Genomic DNA, 27,506 nt, shown 5'->3' with positions numbered 1-27,506 from the left:
GATTGTCCAGGTTCCTTGTCAGCTATTTAATTCACAAACACTTCCCCCATCTGTGATTATCTTTTCATTTCCTTTACAGGGTTTTTGGAAAAGCACAGGTTCTGAGTTTTAAAGTTCATTTTAGTGTTTCTTTTATTGTTTGAATATTTCACATTTCAAGAAAGCCCTGTGTCTCTCAGTTTTCTGTGTGTTTTCCTAGGAAATTTATAGAGGTATGTCTTATATTTGGTCTGTGGTACAGTTGAAATTAACTTTTATAAATAAACCACAAAGTTTTCTCTATTTGGATGAAAAGAAAAAGCATATAAGCATGGAATCAGTTTTCTAGTTTTGGTAGCCCTCGACCCTTCAGTACCTGAGGCTTGTAACCTCAGAGGCTCTAGGATCAACGAACCAAAAGCTATGATTTCAAAGTTTAAAAACTAAAGACTTAAATCTAGGTATTAAGCTCACAGGAAGTTCTGGGTTTTCACAGACAAGGACTTATTGCTCTAGGCCCTAAAAACTAGGGGCCCCTTGATCCAAACTTTCCAAATCTGCCTACAGCCCAGATGCTCAGTCTAGAGGATTTACTGTTTCGTTGCTGGGGAGCCGGCACCTGGTACCTGGTGTTTCAGCGTCTTAGCTTTGGGGGCAGGATCCTCATCTTTAATCCTTGGTGTTTTCCAGAAGCTGTGGCTTGTAACATTTCAATCCTTGGCCCTTGTCGCTCTTTTGCCCTCAGATTTCACAACTAGCTTCTGCAGTTGTGGCCTTCTACACAGGTTCTGCTTCTGTACTCTGGAGCTATTCTGCTACCTCTAGCTGTTTGCTGAACTGAGGGCTCAAAGAATGGACAGTCCCAGGAGCTGATGAAAATCACACTCTGTCTGTCTTCCTGGTGCTGGTATCAGCGGCATTGAGGTGAAAGACCATTTTGTCTGTCACATTTCCAGGTCAGCACTTCACCCATAGTGGAGATCACAAATATTAAAACGTCACTCAGGAGAAGCCTTTATGAGGACTCACTGTTTTAGTGTTGGTCCGTAGGACACTGGATGAAAGTTTCCTGGACTCATCAACAGCATCTGACTCCACTAATCACTGCCTTGAACATATGATCTGGATAGTTAAATGTCAACTTCGCACAAGCTACTATCATCCGAGAGGAAGAAATCCTAATTGAGAAAATGCCGCCAGAAGATTAGGTTGTAGGGCATTATCTTAGTGATTGATGTGGGAAGACACAGCCCATTGTGGGTGGTGCCACTCACAGGCTAGTGGTTCTAGCAGGCTGTAAGAAAACAGGCTGAGAAACCATGAGGAACAAGCCATAAGCAGCAATCCTCCATGGTTTCTACAACAGTTCCTGCCACAAAGTTGAGCTTTTTATTAACTAAAATGTTGGATTCTTCTAGCCACTTGCTTGAAAAGACTAGCATTGCTCTACAATATTGTCTTTGACTGCGGGACACTTGGCGGTATACATGCGGGTGTATTTCTGGACTCCAGTGTCTCCATATTTTGTTTGCTGCGTATCTTAAGGCCAGTGTGTACTCCACTATGTTTACTACAGATGTCTGGTGAAGTCTTGAAGTCAAGGAGTGTGTCTGCAACTATTGTCTTCTTTTCCTAAGTAGTATTTTCTCTTCTATGCAATTAGTATTTATAAACAAAGTTTTTGAATTGACTTATCAGTTTGTTCATTTTTACTATTAGGTTCCATTCTGCTCTGTTTAATGTTCTTAAATTGTTAGTTTATGGATATATGTTTTTGTCTCTGTGTTTTTACTATCCTTAGGAAATAATGCCTTCTCTTAAGTATGTGGGAGAACTTTCTGTGGACAGTCTTCATGGCAGAGCAAATGTCCAGCTTGATAGGATGTTGATGAATTTGTTTCCAGAGACACTGAGCTCAGGCATGTTCCTCATGCAGAATATTTAAGATACCATTCTTTGCCATTTTTGGCATTACTAAACTTCTATTTTACCACTCAGAGAAAAGCTAAAAGTCACTGTTGTGGTCATCATGATCTCTACTACCTAAGATTGAGTTTGGGCTCCTTTCTTGTGTGTGCTGGCTGAGAGTCTCTCTAAAGTCACCTCTGATTTTGCTCCTTTTGGGGCTTCAGGTCACATTATATCTAGGAAGCATGTATTTCAATAACCTTATTCTGTTTTCTCCTGTTGCAAGGTTCATCCTGCTCATGTTGAGATACTTTGTTTTGCTAATACTTGTGGCCTGCAGTGGCTGTACATGACAGCTCCCACTTTTGTTTACTTTGAAACATGTTGACTAACAGATTTTTACCTTAATGTAGCTTAATTATCTTCAGGATTTTTTCCATTATCGGTACAACTTTTTTTTTTAGTATTATAATTTTGTAGGAGCAAAGCTTGTAGAGCACCTTTTGTTAATTTATACATTCATTACTTTTTGTTAGACTAGTTTTTAGAGTTATTTTGTGTTTATGCTTTTATTAATATGAATCAGGTCAAGTTCTACATTACTCTCAGTCTAGATTATAGATCGGATAGTCTGCAATAGAACCTCATCTCTTTATAGAACCACTCCGAATGTCTGTTAGCTGTCTAACAATCCCAGTTCAGTGCCCAGCAAAGGAACAATCTAGAAGCTCTTTTAAAAGCAGAAGTTGATTTTAAGCTGTCATTTGGAACTTGTTAAAGTCTGCACATTTGCCTATTGATTTCCAGAAGCATCACATGTGAGCAGAAATCAATTTGCAAAGCCAAAGGCTTCTCTGGTGTACATGTGCCAACAGGATCCATTTCAAAACATCGCTTCCTCTTGCCAAGGTCAGCACACCAGGCCTGCTATCACCAAAGTAACCAGAGAACGTTGGAGTCCTGGGACTCAAAACCCAGCTTCTTTTGCAACACTACATTTCAACACTTTTTGTCCCTTTCATTCTTTTCAATGGCAGAAAACCTTATCATTCTAAAATGTAGTTGGCTTCTTTCTCATGAGAATTTCAAATTAGAGAGAGAAAAAAGTTATACACCCCCTGCCCCTCGCTGCTCTGAGACAATTTCCTCATGGTCGGGGGAATAGAGTTTCACAAAAGTTGAAAAAAAGGGGTACAATGTGTCATGCCATGTCCCCACACTGAAGACAATTGTGAAGCTGAATGCTCTTAGCTTTGCACCTTTGACCTGGAGTCCAGGTGTGGGCGCAGCTTCGTTACTTACTCATTTAATTTACCAAGTATACCTGGCGGCTAGTATTTCTCACCTCTCTGAGAGTGGACTAACACGGCCCTCACTACATGTAATTAGGATAAAGCCCTGGGCTTTATAAGGTAGACAGGAAGTCTGGACAATATGGAAAGAAGACAGATTTAGCCTGAATATGACATAGAGGATCACACTAATTTCATTTTGAGTGTGAAGCTCTCAAATAGACACTTTTGACCTGAGTCATCCTTAAATGGGAAACTAAACAGCCATGAAATTTTAATAGTGAGGAAATTAGTGCCTTCTTACATTTCAGACTGTGAAATGGCACCAGGGAGACTCAGTGGCAGGCCGTAGGCAGTGCGTGGAGGTTCTAGATCAAACCTGAAAGTTTTGCCCTTCAACTTGCAATCCTCGTCTGCCCAGCAAGCCCCCGACGGAGACATTCTGACAGGACACCTCCAGGATGCCACCCAAAAAAGGTATTTCAAAATAATTGTCTGTGAAAGTCTGTATATTGCTTAGAAGGAGATGTTTTCTTCCAAATTTTGTTTCAGCATTTTTAGCCCCTCATGTGGGGCTTTTCAATTTTGTTTTTCTGTGGTTGAATTCCTTTGTTTCTTGAGAACTTGGGAAGATTTTTAATAGATCTTCAATGTCTTTTCCTGTATGGTTGTCCAATTTCTCCATTGGCAAAAGTGTATTTATGTTCAGAAAGACAGAGAGGAAGCAATGTGCAATGAGATTCTGGTGAGGCAGCTCGCAGGATTTCTGCCTCAGAGACCTATCTATGGTCAGATCATCACGAGGGCTTTTTGCAAAGTACCTACGCTGCTTAGATTTACACACTAACGCCCTTAATTAAATGTAGCTAAAAACAGAAAACAGACTAAGACAGAGAAAGCTAAGAGACATGAAATCACATATTGGGGGGTTATGAATGGAGATGAGAAGCCGCCACTGGCCATGAGGTCTGTCTGTATTTTGAAGTGTTGATGAGCTTTTATTTTGATCTGTTTCTGGCAATATTTAAGCTCCCCTAAAGACAAACTGATAGAATATTCAAATGGCAAAAACCTGGACATGCTTTTAGTCTTGTTATTAATTAATTCATTAAATCTTAGAATTACGAGTGAAGGCTGAGACCTCTTGGAGAGATAATCTATGAACACTATCCAACCTCTGGCTGCTATCTTGGGGATCTGAGCAGTAGCCTACTTAATATGTTCAGCCATTTTATTGACTTCCAACATTTGGAGAATCATAGGCACATCAGTATTGAAATTATTTCTTTCACAAAAGAAGAGAGAGAGAGAGAGAGAGAGAGAGAGAGAGAGAGAGAGAGAGAGAGAGAGAGAGAGAGAGAGAGAGAGAGAGAGAGAGAGGAGGAGAGAGAGAGAACAGAGTGGCAGGAGAGAGGGGAGAGAGTTTGCCAAATCTTTCCCAGAAATCTTTAGAAAAATGTCACAGAGTCAGGTATTAACTTTTAGCAGCATGGAGTTGATTTCCTAGTAATAAAGATAAGATTCACATCTCAGGTAAAATTTTCTAACCTGAGGTCCTCAGGCTTCTGATGCTATTTCATTTGTTATGGTGTTGGAGGACTTTTGGGTTGGTTTTGTTTTTTATTAGCTCTCCAATAATACTTTCAAATCCTCATAATGGAGATTCTTGGGCTCTCTGGGTCATCTTCTTAACAAGTAGTATCAGAATTAATAATTTCTTTACTCAAATGTGGTGCTGGGTATCTAAACCGAGAGCCCTACATTTGCCAGGCAAGTGTTTTACCACTGAGTTTCTCCCACTGTGGTAGAGTGGGCTGTTCTTGCTTATGGTTAATGCTTTTTATTGTATTTCATCTACTAATTTTTCTACACAATAATATATTTTAAAGTTTAATAACTTTGATTAAGGATGTAATATGCTGTTGTACAAAATGTATAAAATTTACAGAAAAATGCTTTAGAACAGTCCAGTGAAAAGGCAGAACCCCACTACAGAAAGATCGGCATAAACACTTGGCTGTCTTCCAGATGTTTTATATGATAATTATGTTTGGTTTACACTTAATAAAATAGGCATAATGTAAGCATCACTTTGGATCCCATGAATATATAACATATGTAATTATTCTTTGTCAATAAAAATGGAATGAATAAGTGAAGCAGATGCAAATTAATTTAATAAGCAAATGAGAGTAATTCCATAGACTTCAGTTAGGCGTTTCAAGGAAAGGATGATAGCCTTCCCTCTTTTGGTTGATGGACTATCAGAGCATCCTGATGAGTGTGTCTGTAATTGAGTCCGTGTACCATGCCAGGCTCTATACAATGACCAGTAGTCACTCACCATGGTGGCTAGAAGTGAAACAATGACAAACAATGACATATTATTACCTTTCTGCCACTTGGAACAAACTGTGAAGGACCTTAGTGTATTAGATCCACGTGCATGGCTCGGTGTGAGGAAATGCACCTGTGCCTTTGGGCGATGGAGAGATGAAGAGAGGCACATCTGTCTCTCTGGGTCCCTCTCAGGCTTCGGCCCAATTGGGAAAAGTAACAACACAAAGGTAACCTTAGCCTTTTTCACTGGGGGCATCATTCTAACCTGCCACACCCTGTACTCTGTCATCCGGTATTCCATCCAATGGGATAGCAGAGGCCCTTAAACTCTGGAGGTCCATGTCATTACATGCTCGGCACTTCAACAGCAAGTGATTAGTTGGACAGGGATTTGATTGGAATTTCGAGAAGGCACATTTGGGGAAGTTGGAAGCTGTACTTGAGGTTTATAACACAGAAAAGTAGAACTCCAGAAACATCTGATGCATCATAACCCTAATTCTTTGTGAGGTTTAATATGGGAAGACGAGAGAGGGAAGGTGCCACAAATGCCCTTCAACTTCCAAGTTAGCTGAGCAGAGTTAAATTCCAGTAAACAACCAGAACACAGCAGAAAGGGAAGGTTTAGTGGGAATGTGACCTGGTGTTATCTGCAAGGTTTTCCTTAAGGACCAGTGGAGAGGTGAGCATTCATGATGGGGTTACAAAGAGTTATTTCAGTACTCTTAGGGATCATGAAGTTAGTGCAATCATGTAGCTTACTTTAAACTTTTTAAAAAAGTATTGGGGATTGAGCCTACAACCTTGTGCATGTCAGGCAGGCACTCTGCCCCTGGGTCACACTCCAGCCTTCATGTGGCTGTCTCAGAGGAGCATATAAAATGGCAAGCGAAGATGAGAAACAAACAAAAAAGTAGGGCCTTGGACAGCTGCAGCACTGACTGGTAGGTAGGGAGAGCCAGTAGGTGGCAGAATGGAGGAACAGAAAGGATGGACAAGAGAGTTGAGAGATCGTTTAGAGATGAAAACTCAGAGGCTGGGGACTGAGGGAAGACAGGAAATCAGTGAAAACCTTCAGGATGCATCAGAGAAATCTGCAACACAGAACCATAAGGGTGTGTGTGTGTGTGTGTGTGTGTGTGTGTGTGTGTGTGTGTGAGAGAGAGAGAGAGAGAGAGAGAGAGAGAGAGAGAGAGAGAGGAGAGAGAGAGGAGAGGAGAGAGAGAATTTAAAATGTGGCCACTCTTTCTTACCATTTCAAACAGATTAACAGAATGCTAATGAGCAAAGATGTTTAGAAACTTTCCACTAATATGTCACCGAATCCTGAAGATTAGAAACTGTTAGTGGTTAAAGGGTGTTCCAAAATGAGACCACGAGATCATGCTTATGCAAACCCTTTGTAAATTCCAAAGTGATATGTTAATAACGGTTTCAGGCACCACTATGTTACTATGCTGTTGTTTGGCATAAGAATGGTTTCTTAACCATGAAAAGGTAGGCCTCTTTTTTGCTTGAACAAATTAGTCAAAATTCTGAATTTCTGGTACTCCAATGATGTCCTTTAGTATTTAAAGGCAAATAGAACACATTTTCTATAAGAGATGTTGATGTATGTATATACATATTATGGTTTTATAAATTCTTATAGAAAGCCACTCCATTAAATAATTTGACTATTTTTTTAGTTCATTTGACAAATAATTCATTTGTTCTTGTTATGTGCTTTTGGTGGTTTGATGAGAATGGTCCCCATAGCTAATATGTTTGAATACTTGGTCCCAAGTTGGTAGAACTGTTCGGGAAGGATTAGATGGTGTGTCCTTGTTGAAGAGATATGCCAGTAGGTGTGGGCTTTGAGGTCATAGCATTTTCAGTTCTCTCTCTCTCTCTCTCTCTCTCTCTCTCTCTCTCTCTCTCTCTCTCTCTCTCTCTCCTGCTTGCTTATGGATCAGATATAAGCTCTCAGCTACTGCTCCAATGTCATGCCAGCCTGCCTCCTGTTGTGCCCCCTGTCATAATGATCATGCATTCACTCCCTGGAACAATAAACCCCAATAAACTCTTTCTTCTGTAAGTTGCCTTGATCATAGTTTCTCTTCCCAGCAATAGAAAAATAACTGAGACAATGCTCCAGGAAGAATGCGATGTGACACAGTCACAAAGATTCATAGATTAAAGTGCCGAGGGTGGTACTCAAAGATTATTGGAACAAAGTCAGTCAGAAACGCCATGTTACAAGCAAAGATCTTTGGAAATTTGTAACACGATGTGTTTGCTTCTAATGTGGCCTGGATTTTTAAGGTTCTTCTGAACTCAGAGCATTTCCTGAGCTTGGAAGTTAAAGGACAGTGTCCTACTACCTGACAAAATCTTGTTGCATCTTCATATTTCTCTCCTCCTTCCTCACGGAGAAACTTTATGCCTAACACACTGTACACACTTACAAAGTACAAATTGAAACTCTTGATAAATACTTATTCATTAGAATCACAACCATAATTAAGATTTCCACTGTTCCCAAAATATTTTATGTCATTTGTTGGCAGAAATCTTCAAAAACAGCCACAATGTCCCTGTATACTCTACCCCAGGACCCAAGGAATTATTAGCTGACTTTTGCCACTATTGAATAGTTTGTATTTTCTACAATTTTACATAAAGGGAAATAGTAAAACTCTGGTCTTGCATCTGACATCTTTAAAAGACTATTTCAATCACCCCTATTGACTTGTGGTTTATACCTACTTAGTGCATGTGTTTAAAAGACAAAGTCAAACAGCTTTGGATCCACATGTATTCTGTGAAAGCACAGCTGCAATAAGTGTACTGAACCAGGGCCCAGCTGTTGTCTGTACTGTGATGCCTGAGGACCCCCCATCCCCGCTGTATTGTCAGATGTCTTAGTCCTTAGTTGCTTTGAATTGCCAAGCACACCCCACCTTGTATTTCACACTTGGTGTCTGTATTCACCTGTTGATGAGTAGTGGAGTTGTTTTTAATTTGGGGATGAATGAAGCTCTCAGTGTTTGAATACAACTCTAGGTGACCCTGCAGACCAGAACGGCTGGCTTTGTGGGATTGTTTGAATGACTTCTCAAGTCCTGATCAAATTGCTTTTCAAGGTGGCTGTGTCCTTTGTCCCCTATATGTGTGGTGAAACCTCACTGTGGCTTTAATTTGAGTTTTACTAATGCCTAATATGTTTAATATGCTTTTATTCTTTTTTTCTATTACTCTCATCTGTTCTTTGCCCTTCATTTTTTATCTAAATTTAGATTAAGTACACTTTTATTGCATTCCATCTCTATTGTTGGTATTTCATCTATAACTGTCATTTTTTGTTCTAATAGGTTTACAAAAAATCTGTTTGTTACAGTCTGTCTCCAAATAATAGCAGACCATTTTATATATAAAAAACTTACTATACTATATACTTCATCTCTTGCATCTTATTATTTTTATGTACCCTTCTAAATATCATAAATTGTAAAATCTGTCATTATCTTTGCTTTAAATATCAATTACACATATCTATATATATATATCTATAGCTGCATAAATATTTATTGCTTATTTTATCTGGTGCTGGGGATAAAACCCTCAGCAAGTACTCTACCCCTGAGCTGTAGCTCCAACCCTAAACTTCCAATTGTGTTTTAAAATATTTTGAAAAATGAGAGTTTTCCTATTTATCTAATTCTTTAGTCTTTCCAGTGTTTCTTCTTCAATTTTAGATTCAAATATCCACCTTGTATTATTTTATTTCTTTTTAAGGGTTTTTATTATTATTTGTGTATTTGTGTGTGTGTGTGTGTGTGTGTGTGTGTGTGTATGCCACACACAAGTCACAGTACATATATGGAGGTAAGAGGTGTACTCATTTCTCCTTCCACCTTTATGTGGGTTTCCAGCATCAAATTCAAGCCATCATATGTAGTGATAGTTCATTTGTGTTTTTTCCTTTTTTCTTTTCTTTTCTTTTTTTTTTTTTTTTTTTTTTTTTTTGGTTTTTCGAGACAGGGTTTCTCTGCAGCTTTTTTAGAGCCTGTCCTGGAACTAGCTCTTGTAGACCAGGCTGGCCTCGAACTCACAGAGATCCGCCTGCCTCTGCCTCCCGAGTGCTGGGATTAAAGGCGTGCGCCACCACCGCCCAGCAGTTCATTTGTGTTTTAATAAATAAAGTTTGCTTGAATAACAGAATGCAAAGCAGTCACACTAGTCAGCCATATAGACCAGGCAGTGGTGGTACACCCCTTTAGTCCCAAGAGCCACACTAGTTAGCCACATGGCCTGGCAGTGGTGATGCTTGCCTTTAATCCCAGCACTAGAGAGGAATATAAAGCTGGATGAGGCAGGAACTCCCTCTTTCAGTCTGAAGATTTCTTAGCGGTAAGAGCTCTCTAGTAGCCTGGCTACTTTGCTTCTCTGATCATCAGGTTGAACTGCAATATTTGTGTCTGGGTTTTTATTACTGGTGCTGCAACCATGTTTACTCTTTGGGTCAGCAAGTGCCTTTGTCAGCTGAGTCATCTCACCAGTTCACGGTGTTATTTTCTTTCTGTTGGAAAACATTCCACTGATGTTTTGGATAGTGCGGTCCATTGGCAATCATTTTCCCAACCCCTCAATGGTTGAAAGTCTTCACCTTGACTAGTTTTTGGTAGCTCGGGGGTTGCAGAGCTCTGGCTGAGGGCTGCTCCCTCTCCCTCAGTGCTGGAAAGATCATTTTGAGCTACTGAAGAGAACTGATGGTATTCCTGGCTTTCTGTGTCATTGCTATTGGATTTATTCATTGAGTGCTTTAGAGTTTTAATATATAGTTGCTGTCAAATTTAATATGATTAGTCAGAATCTTCTCATGTTCTCAGATTCCCTCTTCTGAGACAAAAATTACCCAGATCCTTGGAATTACTGGAATGCTCCTGAGACTTGCGTTTGAGTTTTGTTCTGGTGAGCTCATAACTCTGCTAATTTGGTCTGGGACTCTGAACAATGGAATGAGTTCTTTTCTCTCTCAAATGAACAACATAACGTGTTTCCAAGCTTTGTAAGTTCTGGGAACTGTTTGGTTCAATCTGTCCAGGGCATCCTTCTCTGGATTTCATGCAAGTATGGCCCACTTGTATATGTATATGTCTACACACTATACTGCTCAGTCAAAGTATGAAAGTATTAGAGAATTAATTTCTCCTCAGGAAAAAGAGCAGTGTGGAGCTCATCTCATTCACCTTTGTTCTTCCAGAGGTCACAATTTGGGACTGCCTATTGAACAAGCTATGGAAAGAGATATATTTAGTCTGGCTTCTTAGTTGATAAAGAAAGTAGAGAATTCCAGTTACTTCGGTTGTACTGAAAGTGAAACTCTAAAACTCTTTTTAGTGACTTTGCCTAATTATGTGAAGATTCTTTTTAGTTATTATTTTTAAATTATATAAATAGGCAAGTACGAATATTTTTAAAACATGTTTTAGAGTATAAAGAATAGCGTTCTTACAGCCTACATCTTACCAAGGATATTGATTTCTAATATCTGACGTCCTCTCTATCTGTAAATATTAGCTCCCACTCATATGACAGGAGGAAATGATGAGATATTCTGCTCATGACTGACATCTTCGTAGGTCTTGGAGAGACTTGAAAGAGGGTCATGCGGTTTATAATTCATTTTAAGTGATAAAGCATTAATGTAAGCCTAGCCACACTTCAGTTACTCTAGGCAGTGAAAAAATAGCCTCATGAAGAAATTGAATTCCTTAAACTTTTTCCCCTTACTGTAATTCAAATTCAACAGCGATTCTATTTGGAAAGGAATTCTTAACATTATTTGAAATATTTCATTTTAGTATGTGATAATTCACCTGCTCTTCTGGCTGTGATATAGCCACATGTCAGTTTTCATCAAGGCAAAGAGTTAGGGTGTCATGGCTAAGTTATGCCATCATCTGCTTTTGTTTGAGCAAGTGTATATATTTCATTTGAATTCATGTAAGACAGTGTCCAATATCTAGTGAATATCACCTATCACAAAAAAACAGCTTCTCACTAAGTTTAAGAAACTCATAACTTGTTGTGAATGAGGCAAATATGTAGGGTAAGTTGAAAGCGGCGTACCATCATGGTGGGAACAGTGGTTTGGAAGAGGAGAGGCAGCGTGGACTGATTGCCTAGGTGATGAAGTAGCCTGTTACCGTTTTCCCTTTTCCAACCCTCTTTTTTTTTTTTTTTTTTCCTGCTTCTCTGATGAAGCGCCTCGGCAATGTACTGGACATTCTTCAGTTTGTCTATGTCTCTCAGATGCAGAGCTGAGACAGCTGCTGGCAAGTGGATCTGTTCGGATTCTAATAGGTGGTCACAGTTCTCATTGCTCGCGTCTTGTTCAGTCATCCCAGGCCTGCGCTCGCTTGGGTAGTAGAATCAATACTAAAATCATAAGTATCAAAGCTGAGTCTGCACAAGCTTTATACCTTGAGTTGCTGTGTTAGTGAAGCACAAGTTGGTTATGAAGAAAATATTCTAAGAAATCTAGCATAGGCTTCAAGAAGACAGCAGGAAGTGACTCATGAAACGTACAGACAAAAATGAAACTGAGCCCCTAGTATTAGTTAGAGCCAGAAAACCCAGAGCAAAGCCAGGGAAAGCTCTGATGTTTTCCAGTTTGCTTCATTTGTCCTGGCTACATAAGATTTCTTCTCTTTCGTAGTAGACATGATAGGAAGGCCAGATGCTAAGTGTGTCCATGGCGTTCAGTTTGTCAGTCATGTGACTAAGTATATGCATGTCATGTCAAGGTTCACGTCACAGAGAACATTAGGGTAGGGAAGAAGAATCCCATAGATGTAAGAAGCTGACCTGATAAAATGAAGACTGTTCACTAATGTTAAATATTTCACACTGTCAGTCCCTCTTCCTCATCTGCAAAATGGTGCTGATGCCTACATTATAGTGTGAGATCTGATATAAAGCAAGAATTCTGTGAACCCTAGGTTCTTCCCTAACGCTCCGTTCTGTCTGCCTAACTTTTCATTCTTTGTCTTAGACAATCCTCTGCTAAATTTGTTCACTCTAGAACACTTACAGCTGAGAAAATGTCCTGATAAAACAGGATTATTATAGACAGCTTACTTGAGGAAACCGCCTGATTCCATTTTGAAGGCAGGGGCCATTGTGCTATATTGTTAAAAATCAGTTTCTATTTGCTGTAAGAGCTGAGTTGCTCTCCATTTCCTGGATCCTGACCTTCCCCGCCCATGATCTTCCTGACCCTCCCTGACCCTCCCTAATCACATGGGGACCACATGGTGCCTTTTGGAGATTTTTTTCTGTGTTTCCATATTGCCCCATTGTCTCTCTTCTGTAAACCTGCTTTGCAATTACTCATGGTTTTACTCCTTAAAAGGGCCCCAAGATTTGGATTTGAGACTGCTCTCTTTAACTCAACTTAGGAGGCAGTCGCTGGCCAGTTCTTGCGTGCACTCCAGTAACAATCAAGCTTGCTTCAAATATGGCTCAATTTGTGGTAGTGGTCTTATTCTCGCCGCAGGATTAACATACTGTCCTATCAATTTCAAAGTAAGAATTGATATTTTCCTCCTGAGCCGAGGGCATGCAGATGGTACAGCTGGGTTGAGATCTGCCTGTTTGAGTGAAGGGGGCAGCCTCGAGGGTTAGCTTTGGGAGCGTACTTACAGAGGGTTGTCAAAAGCACCTTAGAAGAAACCACAATGTGAGGGCTCCCTATGGGCAGCAGAAGACAGCTGTGAAGGATTCATAGCAAGAGCTGCTGGATGGTGGGGAGAGCGGACCTTATAGGACGAGGGCCTGGCCTGGATACTTTAATACCTGAAAATGCGTCTGAATTATCAACATGAAGTGGTGCTTCCCACTGAAAGTGGTCAGAGAGCTATGGGAAATATCTGAGAGATACACATTTCCAGCTGGAGAAGAACTGGGGATGGTTTCCTTACATTTAAATAAAGTATCTGTATGTACCAAAATGAACCATATGAGCAGTTGTGGGGGCCACCCTAGACTTTGATTAAACAGTTTCTTCTTTTTATGAGGAGTAGTTAGACCATCTGATCAAGTAATGTCTTATGGGTAGCTTATCCACTGGCCTGCCTCTATTCAGCCTTAGTTCTAATCTTAGCTAAGATTTCCATTTGACCTTAATTACTGATTGGTGAGCATTGTCTGGCATTGCATTCTAACCTTGAGAATGACTGTGTGATGCCCTGAGTCCTTTTCTCTTCCCAGAGCTGTGGTCTGTTAGTTTAGCCCACACATCTTTCCTTTCTTCTTGAAGTGGTGGGTGGTCCCTACGCTGTGTCTATTGAACAGACCTTCCTATACCTTTGATGCCACTGCTCTTTTCAGTTTATTAAAGGCTGGGTTGAAAGCATGTCCCTAATTTGCGAGAACATCATGGCCTTTTTCTAAGTAATAAACAGCTGAGCATCCTTGCCAGCTGTCTTGGCTGTTTTGTTTTTTAACTTCACAGCCAGTATTGTGTGCAAGTATACTTGTGACTAGCCCGGGGCTTCACATATGGTGATTTTCATGAAATAGAATTTTCTACTTCATATGTATTCCCTTCTCCTTAGCTTGTATTGTATTCAAATCAGTTGTCCAGTTCTCAGACATCTAGATTTTGGGAAGGAAGGACTAACACAATAACCACCCACTATCCCAAATTCTCTTTTGTTTTTTAGCCAAGAGGAGGGGAAAATTCTTCTCTCCTTCTGCTACTCTCCAAAGACACAATTTTTAAAAGTGTTTCTAAGTGTCTGAATGTACACATTAGATTCTGAATAGAGAGATGTGTTGACAATACTAACCTCCCACTGAATCCTTGGAGGAATAAATTTATTCTACATCTTAATGTTTTCCTAGCTGTGTGAATAGACAGTGTTCTTGGAAAAGTATTTCTTGGGCCATGGTGGAATGTTTGGAAGCCCTGGTCAAAATTATGAAGCAGCCAAGATCTGTGCCTCTTGTGGCTTCCCCGTCTTATTATACCACTGTGGTTCAGGACCCAGTGCCCATAAGTTCTTTGTCCTTCATCTTTCATGTTAGACTGCTTTCATCCAAGTATCTGTATGGAAAATATTGGCACAACATCTGTACCCCAGAACTGTACCAGGCTTTCTTTTGGGCTACCAACCAGCTCCCAAATCTTGACATGATGTGGGATTCCCCTCTGTATGCTGTGAATACCGTTGGTAAGTAAAGAAACTGTTTTGGGCCTATGGCAGGGCAGAATATAGCCAGATAAGAAATCTGAACAGATATATTTAGAGAGAGAGTAGGCAGAATCAGAGAGATGCCATGTATTTGTTGGAGGAAGACAACAGCCACCAGCCAGAGCCTTACTGGTAGGCCACAGCCTCATGGCGATACACAGCATAATAGAAATGGGTTAATTTAAGATGTAAGAGTTAGCTAGAAATATGCCTATATTGGCCAAACAGTGTTGTAGTTAATGTAGTTTCTGTGTTATTATTCGGGTCTGGGCAGCTGGGAAAACAAACGAGCAGTCTCTAACTCCAATGATATAGAGACTTTTTAGTTGTAAATGTTTGCCTTTAGGTTAGGCTTGTTTCTTGCTAGCTCATGTAACTTAACCTGTTTCCCTTCATCTACATTTTGCCTCAGGACTTTTTACTTTTCTTTCCTTCTGTGTATCTTACTTTCACTGCTTCTTTTGTCTGGCTTACTGGCGACTCTCTGGCTTCTGGCTCTGGGCATGTTCCTCTCTTCCTTATTTTCTCTTCTTTCTTCTCTCTTAAACTTATATTTCCCCTCCTGTCTATTTTCTTTCCCCACCAGTCCTGCCTGTCCTTTCTCTGCCTACCTATTGGCCAGTCAGCTCTTTATTAGACCAATCAGGTGCTTTAGGTAGGCAAGGTGAAACAAATGTAACACATCATTACATAATTAAACAAATGTAGCAGAAACAAATATAACACACCTTTACACTGTTAAAGTAATATTCTGCGGCATAAACAAATGTAACACATCTTTACATTGTTAAATATTCCACAGCATAAACAAACATAACACATTTTTACATAATTAAAATAATATTCCACAACACAGGATATAGAAATTTCTGGTTGCCTACGGTATTTACAGCCACGGTTCATGTTTATCGGACTAATCCTTCTAGAATCAGTTCGTGGTGGTGTTCTCATCATTGTGGGACTGGATGCTTTGCACTGCAATTAGTTACTCTTAGGGCTCTCCAAACCTGAATGTCATAGTTTGAACTTGGTCTTTCTTTAGTTCAGACTTGGTTTGTGTGATTTGCTTTTCCTTCCCTGCAAGCCTACACATGTTCCAATCTGTAAGGCTTATTTCATTGATGTAATTGCTGTAGTCCCTCTCCATTTTGACTGAGTCCTTCTGGGCTCAATTCAGGACCACCCTCTCTGTGAGGCTTTCCTGGATGACCTCAGTAACACATGATTTCTTCCTTTCTATGCTTCCTGTGGCATTAAGTACCTATTGTTTATATGCCACTCCTTTGGAGTAGAGCTCTCATTTCCCTTGTGTGACTGTTGAACTTCCTTTAACAGAACAGATGCTAAGACATTTTGGCTAGATGATTTTTATTTCTAAGTGTGTGAGGTTCTTTCTATAATGTATTTTACATGTTTATGAAATTAAATCTCATTGTTTAGATTATAAACAAGATTGTAAGTCAGGATGGGTTGAGTTTGTGGAGTTCAGTGGTCTGGTTGCTATGTTTACTGATGGCTTACATCTGCTGGCCAGCATGGATGCAACACCTGTTCTATGTGGGAGAGTCCTGCTTACCATGCCTGTGCAGCTTGCATAGTCCATGTACAGTCAAGATGGAGCAACACGCTTAGATGCTTCTTCCAGACTGATAGACTGTCTGCGTAACAGGTTCTAATGTTTCCTCCAGATTAATGGAGTATCTAGGCTTCATCAGCAGAAAGGAAAGCACTACAATGCTTGTCTTTTCCAAAACTACATCTTGTTCTATGAAGTAACATTGAATAAGCATGAACGTTGCTTCCTTTTTGGGTTTCCATTATCGGTGCATCTTTCCTCATTATCTCTCTGTTGGACCCTGTTATCTTTATGTGTTCCAATTGCATCGTTTGGCCTATTTGTTCTGCTTTGGTGTCCATGCTGTTTCCCTTTCCTTCTTTTGTTCCCTCTTCTCTACTTCTTTTCCTTTTTTATTTGTGGAGTTGAGGCCAAAGACTCACACATGCTAGGTGAGAACTCTACCAGTGACCTACACCTCAGCTTTTATATTTTAATATTTAATAGTACTCAAAGGTTTTATTTTTATTTAAATTATATAAAAACATGTTCACTCAATAAAATTCATATTTAAAATGTGTGTATGTTTTTAATTTGAAAGACAACAAGGAGGAGGATATGGGAGGATTCGGAGGTAAAAGAAAGGATAAGTGATACAATTTTATTATAATCTCAGAAATAAAAAAGTGTTTTCTTGCATAAACAAATACATTTAAAAACTCTGAAATGGTAATCTTAGCCATGAAATGGTTGTCATCAGGAAACCTCTTGAGATTTCAAGATAAGCTATAAGCTCACAAATTATACCAGAAAATCTAAGAATTCAGGGGTATGGTTTACAATTTATATGATATATTCCTATTGTCACAGAAACAGGTAAGACTTGGTAACTATTTAGTTAATGATCATGTGGATCAATAATAAATGGAGTGGCCCCAGATTTTGTAATTTATGATGTCAAAGCAGCCTCATGAAATCTGCTTCATTCGGTCCTGTGAAGAGGCATGGCTACTCTAGTCCCTACTTCTTGTCCTTAGCTTCTGCGTGAAGGGGTGTTAGAAACATAGGCTGGCCTCCGGTTCTGTTTCCATCAGTAACTTACCTGATATCAACGATAGGATTTGGGGAAGTAGGTCTTTCAGATACAGGGACTCATGGGGGAATAACAAGTAACGCAGAGATATCTCACGGGTGAGGGGGGATGTCATGACCAGGGCCTTCATATCTTTGTTCCACTGGTTTGAGAAAGAATGGGAGGAGAACACAGATGAATCACAGTGAGCTCCTAAGAGTAGTGAGCTTTAATGAGGCACCATGGCTCATACTCTGGCAGAGTGATGCTGCCTCACTTTAAAGACTACAGTGGTACAGCAGTCTGTTTCATATACATGCACCCGTTTTTTTATTGCCTACCGAATTTGTATCGGTGTGTGCTAGAGCATTTATGTTCTGGGAGGAAACTTTCCAATCGTGAGCAAATGACATTTGTTTTGTAGGAGTGTCATAATGGCTTTTTGATGATCTTTTGGTTGCACTGCCTGTAAGGAGAGGAGACCTGGATTATGGAAATGAGGAAACTGATGGACTCCACAATGTTGCAGTGAAGCGGCACAGACACAAGAGGGAAGAAGATTTGCAATTGCTACGTTAGCAAGAAAGATAGAAATGAGACAAGGGCCTGGTCTAAGCATTTCCTAGAAGCTGCCTAATCTAGGCCAGTTTACCTGTCCTCCCAACATTCCTGCTGCTTCCTCTTCCTTGAGACTTTGCTTCTTCCTTGAGATTCTGCTGTGTTCTGGGAGCTCTGAGATCTGGCTTCAAATTCTACTATGTAACACAGCCCCCTCCCCGTGGCTTACTAGGGTCATTTGCCTGGTGTCTTAGTGTTCTTTTGCTGTAAAGAGACACCAAAGCAAAGCAACTCTTCTAAAAGAAAACATTTTACTGGGGCTTGCTTACAGTTGCAGAGGTTTAGTCCATTATCAGCATGGTGGGAAGCAAAGCAGCATGCAGGCAGACATGGTGCTAGAAAAAGAGCTGAGAGTTCTACATCCAGATCCACAAGCAGCAGAAAGAGTCACTGGGCCTGACTTAAGCTTCTGAAACCCCGAAACCTACTCCAGTGACACAAGTCCTCCAACAAAGCCATAGCTATTCCATCATGGCCGTGTCTCCTAACAGTGCCACTTCTTGGTGACCAAACATTCAAATCTAACCGCGTGGGGGCCACTCTTATTCAAACTGTCATACCCGGATAAGCCCTTGCTTTGTTTTCTCATTTTAAAAAAGCCAAATAAGCCTTATCTGTTGGTATTTATTCCTCAAGAGTTTATACCTTGATTTCTTCTCTACCACACTGTTGGGTATTGGAACATGGTGAAACAGATAAGTCCAGTCTATCATATTTAATGACCTTTTTAGTCTGCTTAAAACTGAGAAAGTAACACAGTCATGACTGGATTTTCTCAGAGGAGACCACATGCTCTTAAGCTTTGCAATTTTAAAATGTATTGGTGAAATGCTTAGGTCACAGTGCTCATGCAAATATTCCACTTCTTCTTACCATAATGGAACAGTGCTTTCTCTCTGTCAGTTCTCTGGACAGATCTGAGAAGGGTTATTTTCAGGTTCATCTGCTGACTTGCTTGTTGTTGGGAGTTGTACTGGTAACTTCTAAGGTCTTACATCTAGACCCTCAGTTTCTGTTTCCCTCTTTTCTACAGCTATCTCTGCCCATTTCCGGTGAATGGTTGCCTGTTTTCCTCTTAGTTCCTGTCCTGGACATTAACTGTCAAGGCACAGAATTGCATTTCTCTTCCTAACAACTGTTTTATGTATGGTTGTTTTTTTTTTCTTGGCTAGACATTCTGAAATGAAAGTATTTATTTTATACTTCTCTGTTTCTGTGAGATTAATGTAGATTCAAGTGTCTTTCTCTCTGCTAGGCACTGAAGCATTCACTTATTCAAAACTCTTAGGAGATAGGAGTCTAAGGACTTAATGAAGTGGAATCAGATGCTCAGAGATTAAGAGGTACCACTTCTTGAAATGTAAAACTACATTCTGATTCTAAGAACAAAATATTAGTTGATAACCTGAAGCTCATGGCCATTCTTGAAGCTAAATTTTATTACTTGAATTAAGGCATTGATTATATAATTGTTTCTATACTTCCATTTTCTTCTCTGTAAAATGAAGGTTTTAAGAGAAAGCTTAGTAAAACCATTGACCTGAGCCACTCCATGAGTAGAAGGAAATGTTTACTGGCTCTCTCTCTCTCTCTCTCTCTCTCTCTCTCTCTCTCTCTCTCTCTCTCTCTCAGGGGATGGGGAGAAACAAAATGGGAGAAAAGCAAACAATTCATATGACAGTCAGCAGGATGCAGGTCTTTGAGACGATATAGGCTGTTTGGATTGGCCTGGAACTTGATGCCCTTGCCTATAATAGTTGACCTTTGGGGGGAGAATTAAGGTAGGTTCCTATTAAAATAAACCCCACTCTTAGAAATCTGCTTTCCTGAGACACAGAAATTCCCCTTATTGGGTTCCCTAAGAATGCTGAATTTAGGCTTCTGTTCATCCAATAACGATCCTTCTCTTTACCTGGTCAAAGATGCTTTGTTAAGGACAGTGCTACTAGTATTGCCTTTTCTAAGTTGTGGTGGTGGTGAGGGTGACAGAATCTGATCTAAGAATAAATTGGTCTAACAGAATAATTTGGAAATTAGTAGGAAGGAGAATTAATTGACTAAAACCTCTGGCACTTTCTTGCTTAATTTCTGGAATATTCCAGGAAGCCTAGTTCTGAGCTATTTTACAAGGCAGAATGTTTGTGCCTCCATGGAGAAAGCTCTGTCTATATAAACCTTTGGAATAGGGCCTCAGTTGCTGAACTCAGAGTAAATTTGATAGTGTTCCTTTCCTTTTTATTTTATGCAATAGATGGAGGAATAATGGCACTAGCTCATTTTTAAAGGTCTGGTAGGAGCTGATGCTGAATCTTTCCAGTTCTGGGCTTTTTAAGTAGGGAGACTATAGTACTGCTTTGAATTTTTGCTTGGTGTTGATCTACTTAAATTGTCTATGTCCTCTTAGTTTGTTTTAACAAGTTCTCTGTCTGGGAATTAAGTTTTTTTTCTTAGATTGTCCAGTATTTTAGAAATATGTTTGTAAACTACTTCCTAATGACCCTATAGATGTTGTTGGCAACTGTTGTTACTATCCCTGTTTTTTTTTTTTAACTTTGAATTATATTAACTGGGTTCTTCTATCTCCTTTGGCACAGAGTTTGTCAATCTTCCTAATGGCTTCAGAAAACCAGTTCTTTGTTTGATTCTTTGTTTTATTCTTTTAGTTTCCATTAACTTTTGCCCTCATCTTTGCTATATTTTCCATGTATTGCTTTTGAGTTGGCATTACTTTTGTTGTTTACCAAGACCTTAAAGTATATCAAGTTAATCATTCAAGATTTCTCTGATTTTTTTTAGTTAATTAAAAATATTTTGCTTGTGTATATTCATTGTACATGGGACTGTGTCACATATGGACATTTTTATGGTTGCTCTTTTTCTGTGGTTTCTCTTGCTATTGATTTCTAGTTATATTACACTATGATCTGAAAAAATGAAAGAAAATATTTTGATTCTTTTGTATTTGTTATGACTTACTTTATGACTTTAAATGTCATCCACTTTGAAGAAAGTTGCATGGGCTTCTGAGATGATCAGATGAAACACTTGTATTGTGGCTTTCTTTCTTTGGTTATGACTCAAGTGTCCCAACACTGTCTTGGAGTATAGGATACACTAGATCTATAGTCATGGCAACAAAATAATCAAAACAATAGATAGAGAGTTCTGTTTATGATAATCTTCACTGAGCCAATAACCCTCCGTAACAGGAGGAATGGGAGGGTCACAATACCCTCACATGATATTCCAGGGATTAGGTATTCCAAAGCAAACCCCAGTTACAAGTGATTTAGAAGATACTTATTTATGGGAAAAGTTGAAGGTAAACTGAAGGTGTGAACCCATAATTCAGATTTCAGTCTATAGTTGCCATCCACGATGAGGTGACTCTTTGGAGTGATGCAGCTGTCTTGAGGTCACCTGGGTGTCTGTTAATAACTTCTCACCCATGCATCTTAAGCAAATTCCATTGGTGAAATGCCTATTTTGGTTTGTTGTCAGTGCCCTATATGGGGATAAAAGACCTTTGTTCTTTCTATATGGGAAAAAAAACCAATGCAGCAGATTGTATATAGATACCTATGCTAAAGATTGAGTCTGAATTTTTTAAATTTATTCTTAGTGTGGATGAACTAAGTATTAAAGTGTCTAGGTTATTGAGATGGTGGCAGAATTTTCTTTATGCTGTGATGTTCTTCTTTCATGTTTTGAAGAATGGGTTGGATGTGTGGACTATGAGGAATAAGCAAGCAAAGAGAGCTTTATTAGTCAAAAGATGAAGGGTAAAACTCTTGGCTGCTGAGAGAGGACCCTAAAGCCAGTTGCAGGGAAGGGTCATATCCAGGGGCATATATCTCAGAGTAAGAAATATATTGGATATTGTATTTGTTAATAAAAGTCATTGTTCTGGAGGGTCACTAAAGAACCAAAGTTCCTAATGCAGTCATCTGTATGTGCATCCCTCCCTCCTTCCCTCTCTCTCTCTCTCTCTCTCTCTCTCTCTCTCTCTCTCTCTCTCTCCCCACACACACACACACACACACACACACACAAAATATCTGAATATAGTATTTCCTTAACCTTGTCTTCCATCCCCGATACTCTCTTTTTTCCAACATGATGCTTATCTGCAGTTTTTATTTGGTTTACTGAACACTTCAATTATAGTGTTTCTATTTTTTTCTTTTCAAAATCTTACTTTTCTTGCTTAATTTCTCATAGAAGAAAATAAAAATAACACACACACACATACATACACACACACACACGCACATATATATATATATATATATATATATATATATATATGTTAGACACTATCTAATATTAAGCACATGCTAATGGGATTAGAGATAAATTCAGATGATGCCAGACAGGTATTCACAGAAAATGTAAAAGGAAAATCAAACTCTAGTTAAAAGTTATAAATGATCAAGTTTGATGAAGAGATAAAATTTGACTGTAAGACTTTCAAAGAACAAAAGAGGTTGAAGATATAAGGTGTAAGAGATATATTAAACTAATAAAAAACCTAGAATAGTCAAATTAGTATTAAATTAACTATATTATCAAATAAATAGTATTGCCATGAATGAAAAATTCCATTTTGTAATGACAGAAATTTATCAATGGAAAAATTTTAAAAAATATTTACCAAATATTAGAGCTTAAGATATATAAACAAACAAAAATATTTATGTAACTGCAGATAAAAGTAGACAAATGAGCCAGGGATTAAAGGTGATATGCCTTTATTCCCAGCACTTGGGAGAGAAGTGGATATCTGTGAGTTTGAGGTCAGCCTGGTCTAATGAGTTCCAGACCAGCCAGGGCTACATAGTGAAATAATTCCTCAAAACCATAATTATTATATCTATGTGTACATATATGCAAATGCACCATTATATTTTTATTACAGCATATCTCTGTAATTGATAGAAAACTAAATTATCAGAAAACACATATAAGACCTTTAGAGTACTATTGGCAGCTTGATGTAATTGATATGTTAGCCCCCTTAAGAGAAGCAAATACACATTTTCTTAAAGTGCACACAGAACATTTAGAAAGATAAATGATATTTCAGGCCATAAAATAAACCTCATACATTTAAAAAGATTCAAACAATACAAAGTATCTTTATTCAAAGAATTAAATTTGAAATCAATATAAAAATATCCTTTAAAAATTTCTATTTTGAAACTAAATATTGCACTTCTGAATGACTAATGAGTCAAATAAGAATTCAAAATTCTTTTCTCTTCTTTCTTATCCCTTTCCTTCTGTTTTGCTTGTTTATTTTTAAAAGGGAGCAATATTTTGACTCACAGTTTTAGGGGATAGCCTATCGCAGCAGACTAGTTGCGGCGGGGGCATAAGGAAGCTGGTCACATTACATGTGCAGTTAAGTAGGGAGAAGCAAATGCTGCTGCCTAGCTCGCTTTCTCTTTGCTATTCTGTCTGAACAAATTGCTTGCACGACACAACAGCATCACTCAAGACATTTTGTACCTCTTAGAGAAGTTAAATTTATGATTAAAAGATTCCATGAAAATCTCTTAAGGCCTAGTTACATCATTAGAATATTCAATCAAATAATTGAGGGAGAAGAAGTTCTGATTATGTAAAAACTTTTCTAGGAAGTGGAAGAGCTAAGAATATTTCCCAGCATTCTCTGAGATGGCATTACTTTAATATCAAAATCAGACAAATGTGTTCATTTTTATTTGCTTATTTGTGTGTGTGTGTACAGGTAAACATATGCCCAAGACAGATTTCAGGAGTGGATTTTTATATCCTGTTGAGGGGCAGGGTCTTTTCTTATTTTTTAAATTAAAAATATTTCTTTTATTTTTTGAGATTATAATATAATCACATAATTTCCACCTTCCCTTTTCTCCCTCTGAGCCCACCTGTATGCAAAGTTAAATATTAATGTCTACAAATAACTGTCAGAAATAGAACTTTAAAAAATAGCATTTGCAATATTACAAACAAGAATTGCAAAGTAATTAGGCACAAATTTGAAAAGAAAGTAGTGCAAAACTTGAACATTGAGGGCTACAAAATATGGCTTAAAAATTAAAGATGGTGAAATTAAATAAATACACCCAATTTGTGAATGAATTTGAAATTTGAAATTTATGCCCTGGCAATGCTGAAGCATGCATGGGCAGCCCATATGTGGCAGTTCTGTTGAACTTGTCCATATTAGGTGTCATGATCTAAGTTGATGAAGATGACTGACCAGGTCTCTTCCTCAAGAGGGCACCAGATCTTATCACAGATGGTTGTGAGCCACCATGTGATGGCTGGGAATTGAACTCAGGACCTTTGGAAGAGCACACAGTGTCCTTATCCGCCAAGCCATCACTCCAGCCCCAGAAAAGATCAATATTAAGATATCTGCAATTTGAGTCAGTTTCATTTACTACCCTATGGTGCTTTTTAAGATGTTTATATTAATTCAAAACCCCAAATCAAAATTTAAAATACAAAGGACCTTCAAGAGGCAAATAAAGTTTGAAAAGAACAAAGAAGGTCAGAAGACATAGATGAAGACACATGACGACAAAGACAGCTCACTTCCAGGACAGGAGAGCTCTGCTTCCTCAAACAAGGTGGTAGTAAGTTCTCCTAACCCATCCATCTGGTTGTCTCAAAGCAGTGGTTCACAAATATTCTCAGCTCCAGTGTGCCCCAGAAGCATTTAAAATAAGGCAGCTATGGGTTTATGCAAGAACTACCAAATATACTCTCCAAGGTAAGATGCTGGCTTCTGTTTCAGAGGCTCTCTCTGTGACAGTGTTGCACGTTAAAGTTGGGAAAGAGCTGCCACAGTTTCTTCTTGCTAGAAATATGCCAGGATTTGTGAGACAAAAGAGGTCTGCAGACAGTGGCAGGCTTCATTGTCTCTGAATGAAGAGAGTGCTGATGGCCTTTGTCCATCAAATCCATTAAATTTTACATCAAATGTTGCCGGGCTGAACTGATAAATAAAAAATAAGATAATCTCATGTCTAGCCCTGAGGACACTGACAATAATTTTGCTCAATGGTGAGCAATTAGCTTTACCAAACAAAATTTGTTGCTTAGAACTAACAGTCTGTAGAAAGATTCTCAAAAATAACGTAAAAGTTGTGAAAAGAAACTCAGGATTCTAAACACTATACTACTTCTTTAAAAATCGTTTCTCATACACTTACACAATCTAAGCACACATATTCACTATAACATATCATAACTCACAAGACAGAATAAAAGGACAGTTTGAATCTTCAGTTTTAAATTCCTTTTAAAAACCAGAAATGAATGTCTATGGGGGATGTCTTTGAGCTGTGACCCAGTTTCTTGGGAGCATTTAAGTGCATTAGGAATTTGAGGGGCAATGATACTAACATACTGATTCCAGGTCTAACTCAAGCATCTGAAAAATAAACAAGATTGAAGGAGTAATCTGGTTAATAGTCTGCTCTTACTGTAAGCCCCGAGAGCCACAAAAGTGGCCACCCCCCCCCAACCCCTTATGGCTAGGTTCCACCTGCAGACTACTCTAACTACCCTAACTGCTGCATCCTGTCCCCATCCTACAGAGTAAAAAGCCCAACCCATGGGCATGAAATCCCTTCAGTCTCCACCCCAGAAAGCTCCACCCCCTTCCCAAGAAGCTCTATATAAGCCCTGCATCCTGTTCAGTTTGCTACTGTTTTTCACTGAAGCAAAGGAAGCCACCCTCCTGGTTTTTTCCTCTCCCAATAAATCTCTTATGTGAGGTTTGTTGTGAAGTGTGACCTGTGGCTTTGTGGCATTCCTTGGCTTCCAGCTGCCAGGATAAGGGTGTGGTTTGTCCCAAGAACCAAAGTGGTATCATCTCATGTAAAACAAAGGAAGGACAAGGGATCAGAAGCACCTATGACCTGCACTCTGTTTCACTAGAAGGGACTCTGCTTCTTCCACATCCATCATCACCTTTCTGCTTTTTTCTATCATTAGAGAATTAATGAATTAATGAATGAATGAATGAATTTTCTAATTAATTAATGCAGTCTTAGACCACTGTCTTTCTCTGCATGGTGTGATGGTTACCGTCACAGTCTCAGTCTTCTGGCATTTAATCAAAGTGAAATTGATTGCCATAAACGGAAAACAAGAAAATGTCTCTTATAATCATAATGCAAAATGTATTAGGACGGAGAAGGTCCAGACTTTCATGGGCTTGGCAGCCAGTCAAGGCCCTACTAAGTGCTCCCTACCTCACATCTCTTTTTTTTCTGTTGACACACAGTCACGATAATTTGTCCTGTGGGTACAGAATACTGCCAAGAAAAGGAATTCTGAATTGTGTGAGGAAGAACACAAAAATCTCTTCTTCCAGACTCCATTGACTACTGGGTCTTTGTATTGAACTGATTTTGTTGTTGTACTGAAAGACCTAATGGTTACCTCCTGTTTATTGATCAATGTCTGTACCACAATCCTTCCTTTAACGGCTAAAAAGAAAAAAAAAAGAAATTGGACAAGGATGCTGACTCCAGGCTAGGTGACATAAGTTTGAGTTTGGCTGCCTCTGCTTTCAGCATTGGTTATGGCCGTTAGCAGGCATGCGTGTCGGAGGAGCTCTGAGTATCAAGAGAAAGGATTTAGTGTGGTATATTTTTCCTAGTTAGTAGCCTCTAATATCTAAGATCAAGTATGATGACAGTGTTCCTATTTGTAGAATCCAAATTATGAAGATAATATAAAATAGATGTATCTTCTAGAATTTTAGATGAAATTTGCTCCAAGCTTGGTACTATGTTGTGGTCAATACCTATGTTGCTTTATTCATGTCTCCAATGGATTAGATGATGTTCACCACACAATGGGAACAGAACCTTCTTTACCTAATCTGCCATGCCAAATTATGACCATGTCCAGAAACAACTCCGGTGAGATACATGATTGAATCATACTGACTTTCATGTTTCAGAAAATTAGAAAATTATAACTCCAAATCTAATCTCCAAGTCAAATATTTAACATTCATGACAAAAATGATTCCAGAAATATATCTCCCATAGACAACTTCTTTCCTTATTTTTATAAGGTTAACCTCAGTATCTATTGTTAGTAATATGTATACAAGTTGGGAAAGCTATATTTTAGTATATTTATTTGTAACATTTTTACCTGCCCATAACTGCTAGTTTGCATATACCTAATTCTTTACTTATTCCTTCCTCTGAAGTCTATAATATTTCAGTGTTCTATTTTCTCTGGACCTTACCTCTAGTTCCAGAATACTGGGAGCTTACACTTCAATATGCAGTTTGGGAAAGAACATACATTTATCTTTCACTGTCTTACCCTGCCACATTCCCCACTGATTCTATGTGCATGAGTCAAATTGTTAACCCATCCTATTTATGAGGACATAGTTGGTCCTAAGGAGAGGTAGCTTACATGAGTTTATTCTATGTTTGATGTAGTTGGCCATGCAGTTGAGGATGCAGGAATCCACC

General features: G+C 38.8%; 1 protein-coding gene across 2 annotated transcripts in view; it reads left to right on the top strand.

The window, feature by feature from the left end:
* The first annotated feature begins 3,186 nt into the window (after positions 1-3,186).
* The window catches only part of Tmc1 (transmembrane channel like 1), a 141,590-nt gene continuing 117,270 nt past the window's right edge, over positions 3,187-27,506 (top strand). For both annotated transcript variants that reach the window (XM_038340564.1, XM_038340559.1), the window contains exon 1: positions 3,187-3,656. In XM_038340564.1, coding sequence (XP_038196492.1) covers positions 3,641-3,656 — 16 coding nt within the window. In that variant the 5' untranslated portion in view covers positions 3,187-3,640. The remainder of the gene's footprint in view (positions 3,657-27,506) is intronic.

This window comes from Arvicola amphibius, chromosome 1 (genome assembly GCF_903992535.2).
Source record: "Arvicola amphibius chromosome 1, mArvAmp1.2, whole genome shotgun sequence".
Taxonomy (NCBI): Eukaryota; Metazoa; Chordata; class Mammalia; order Rodentia; family Cricetidae; genus Arvicola; species Arvicola amphibius.
This window is presented reverse-complemented; position numbering and strand designations above follow the sequence as displayed.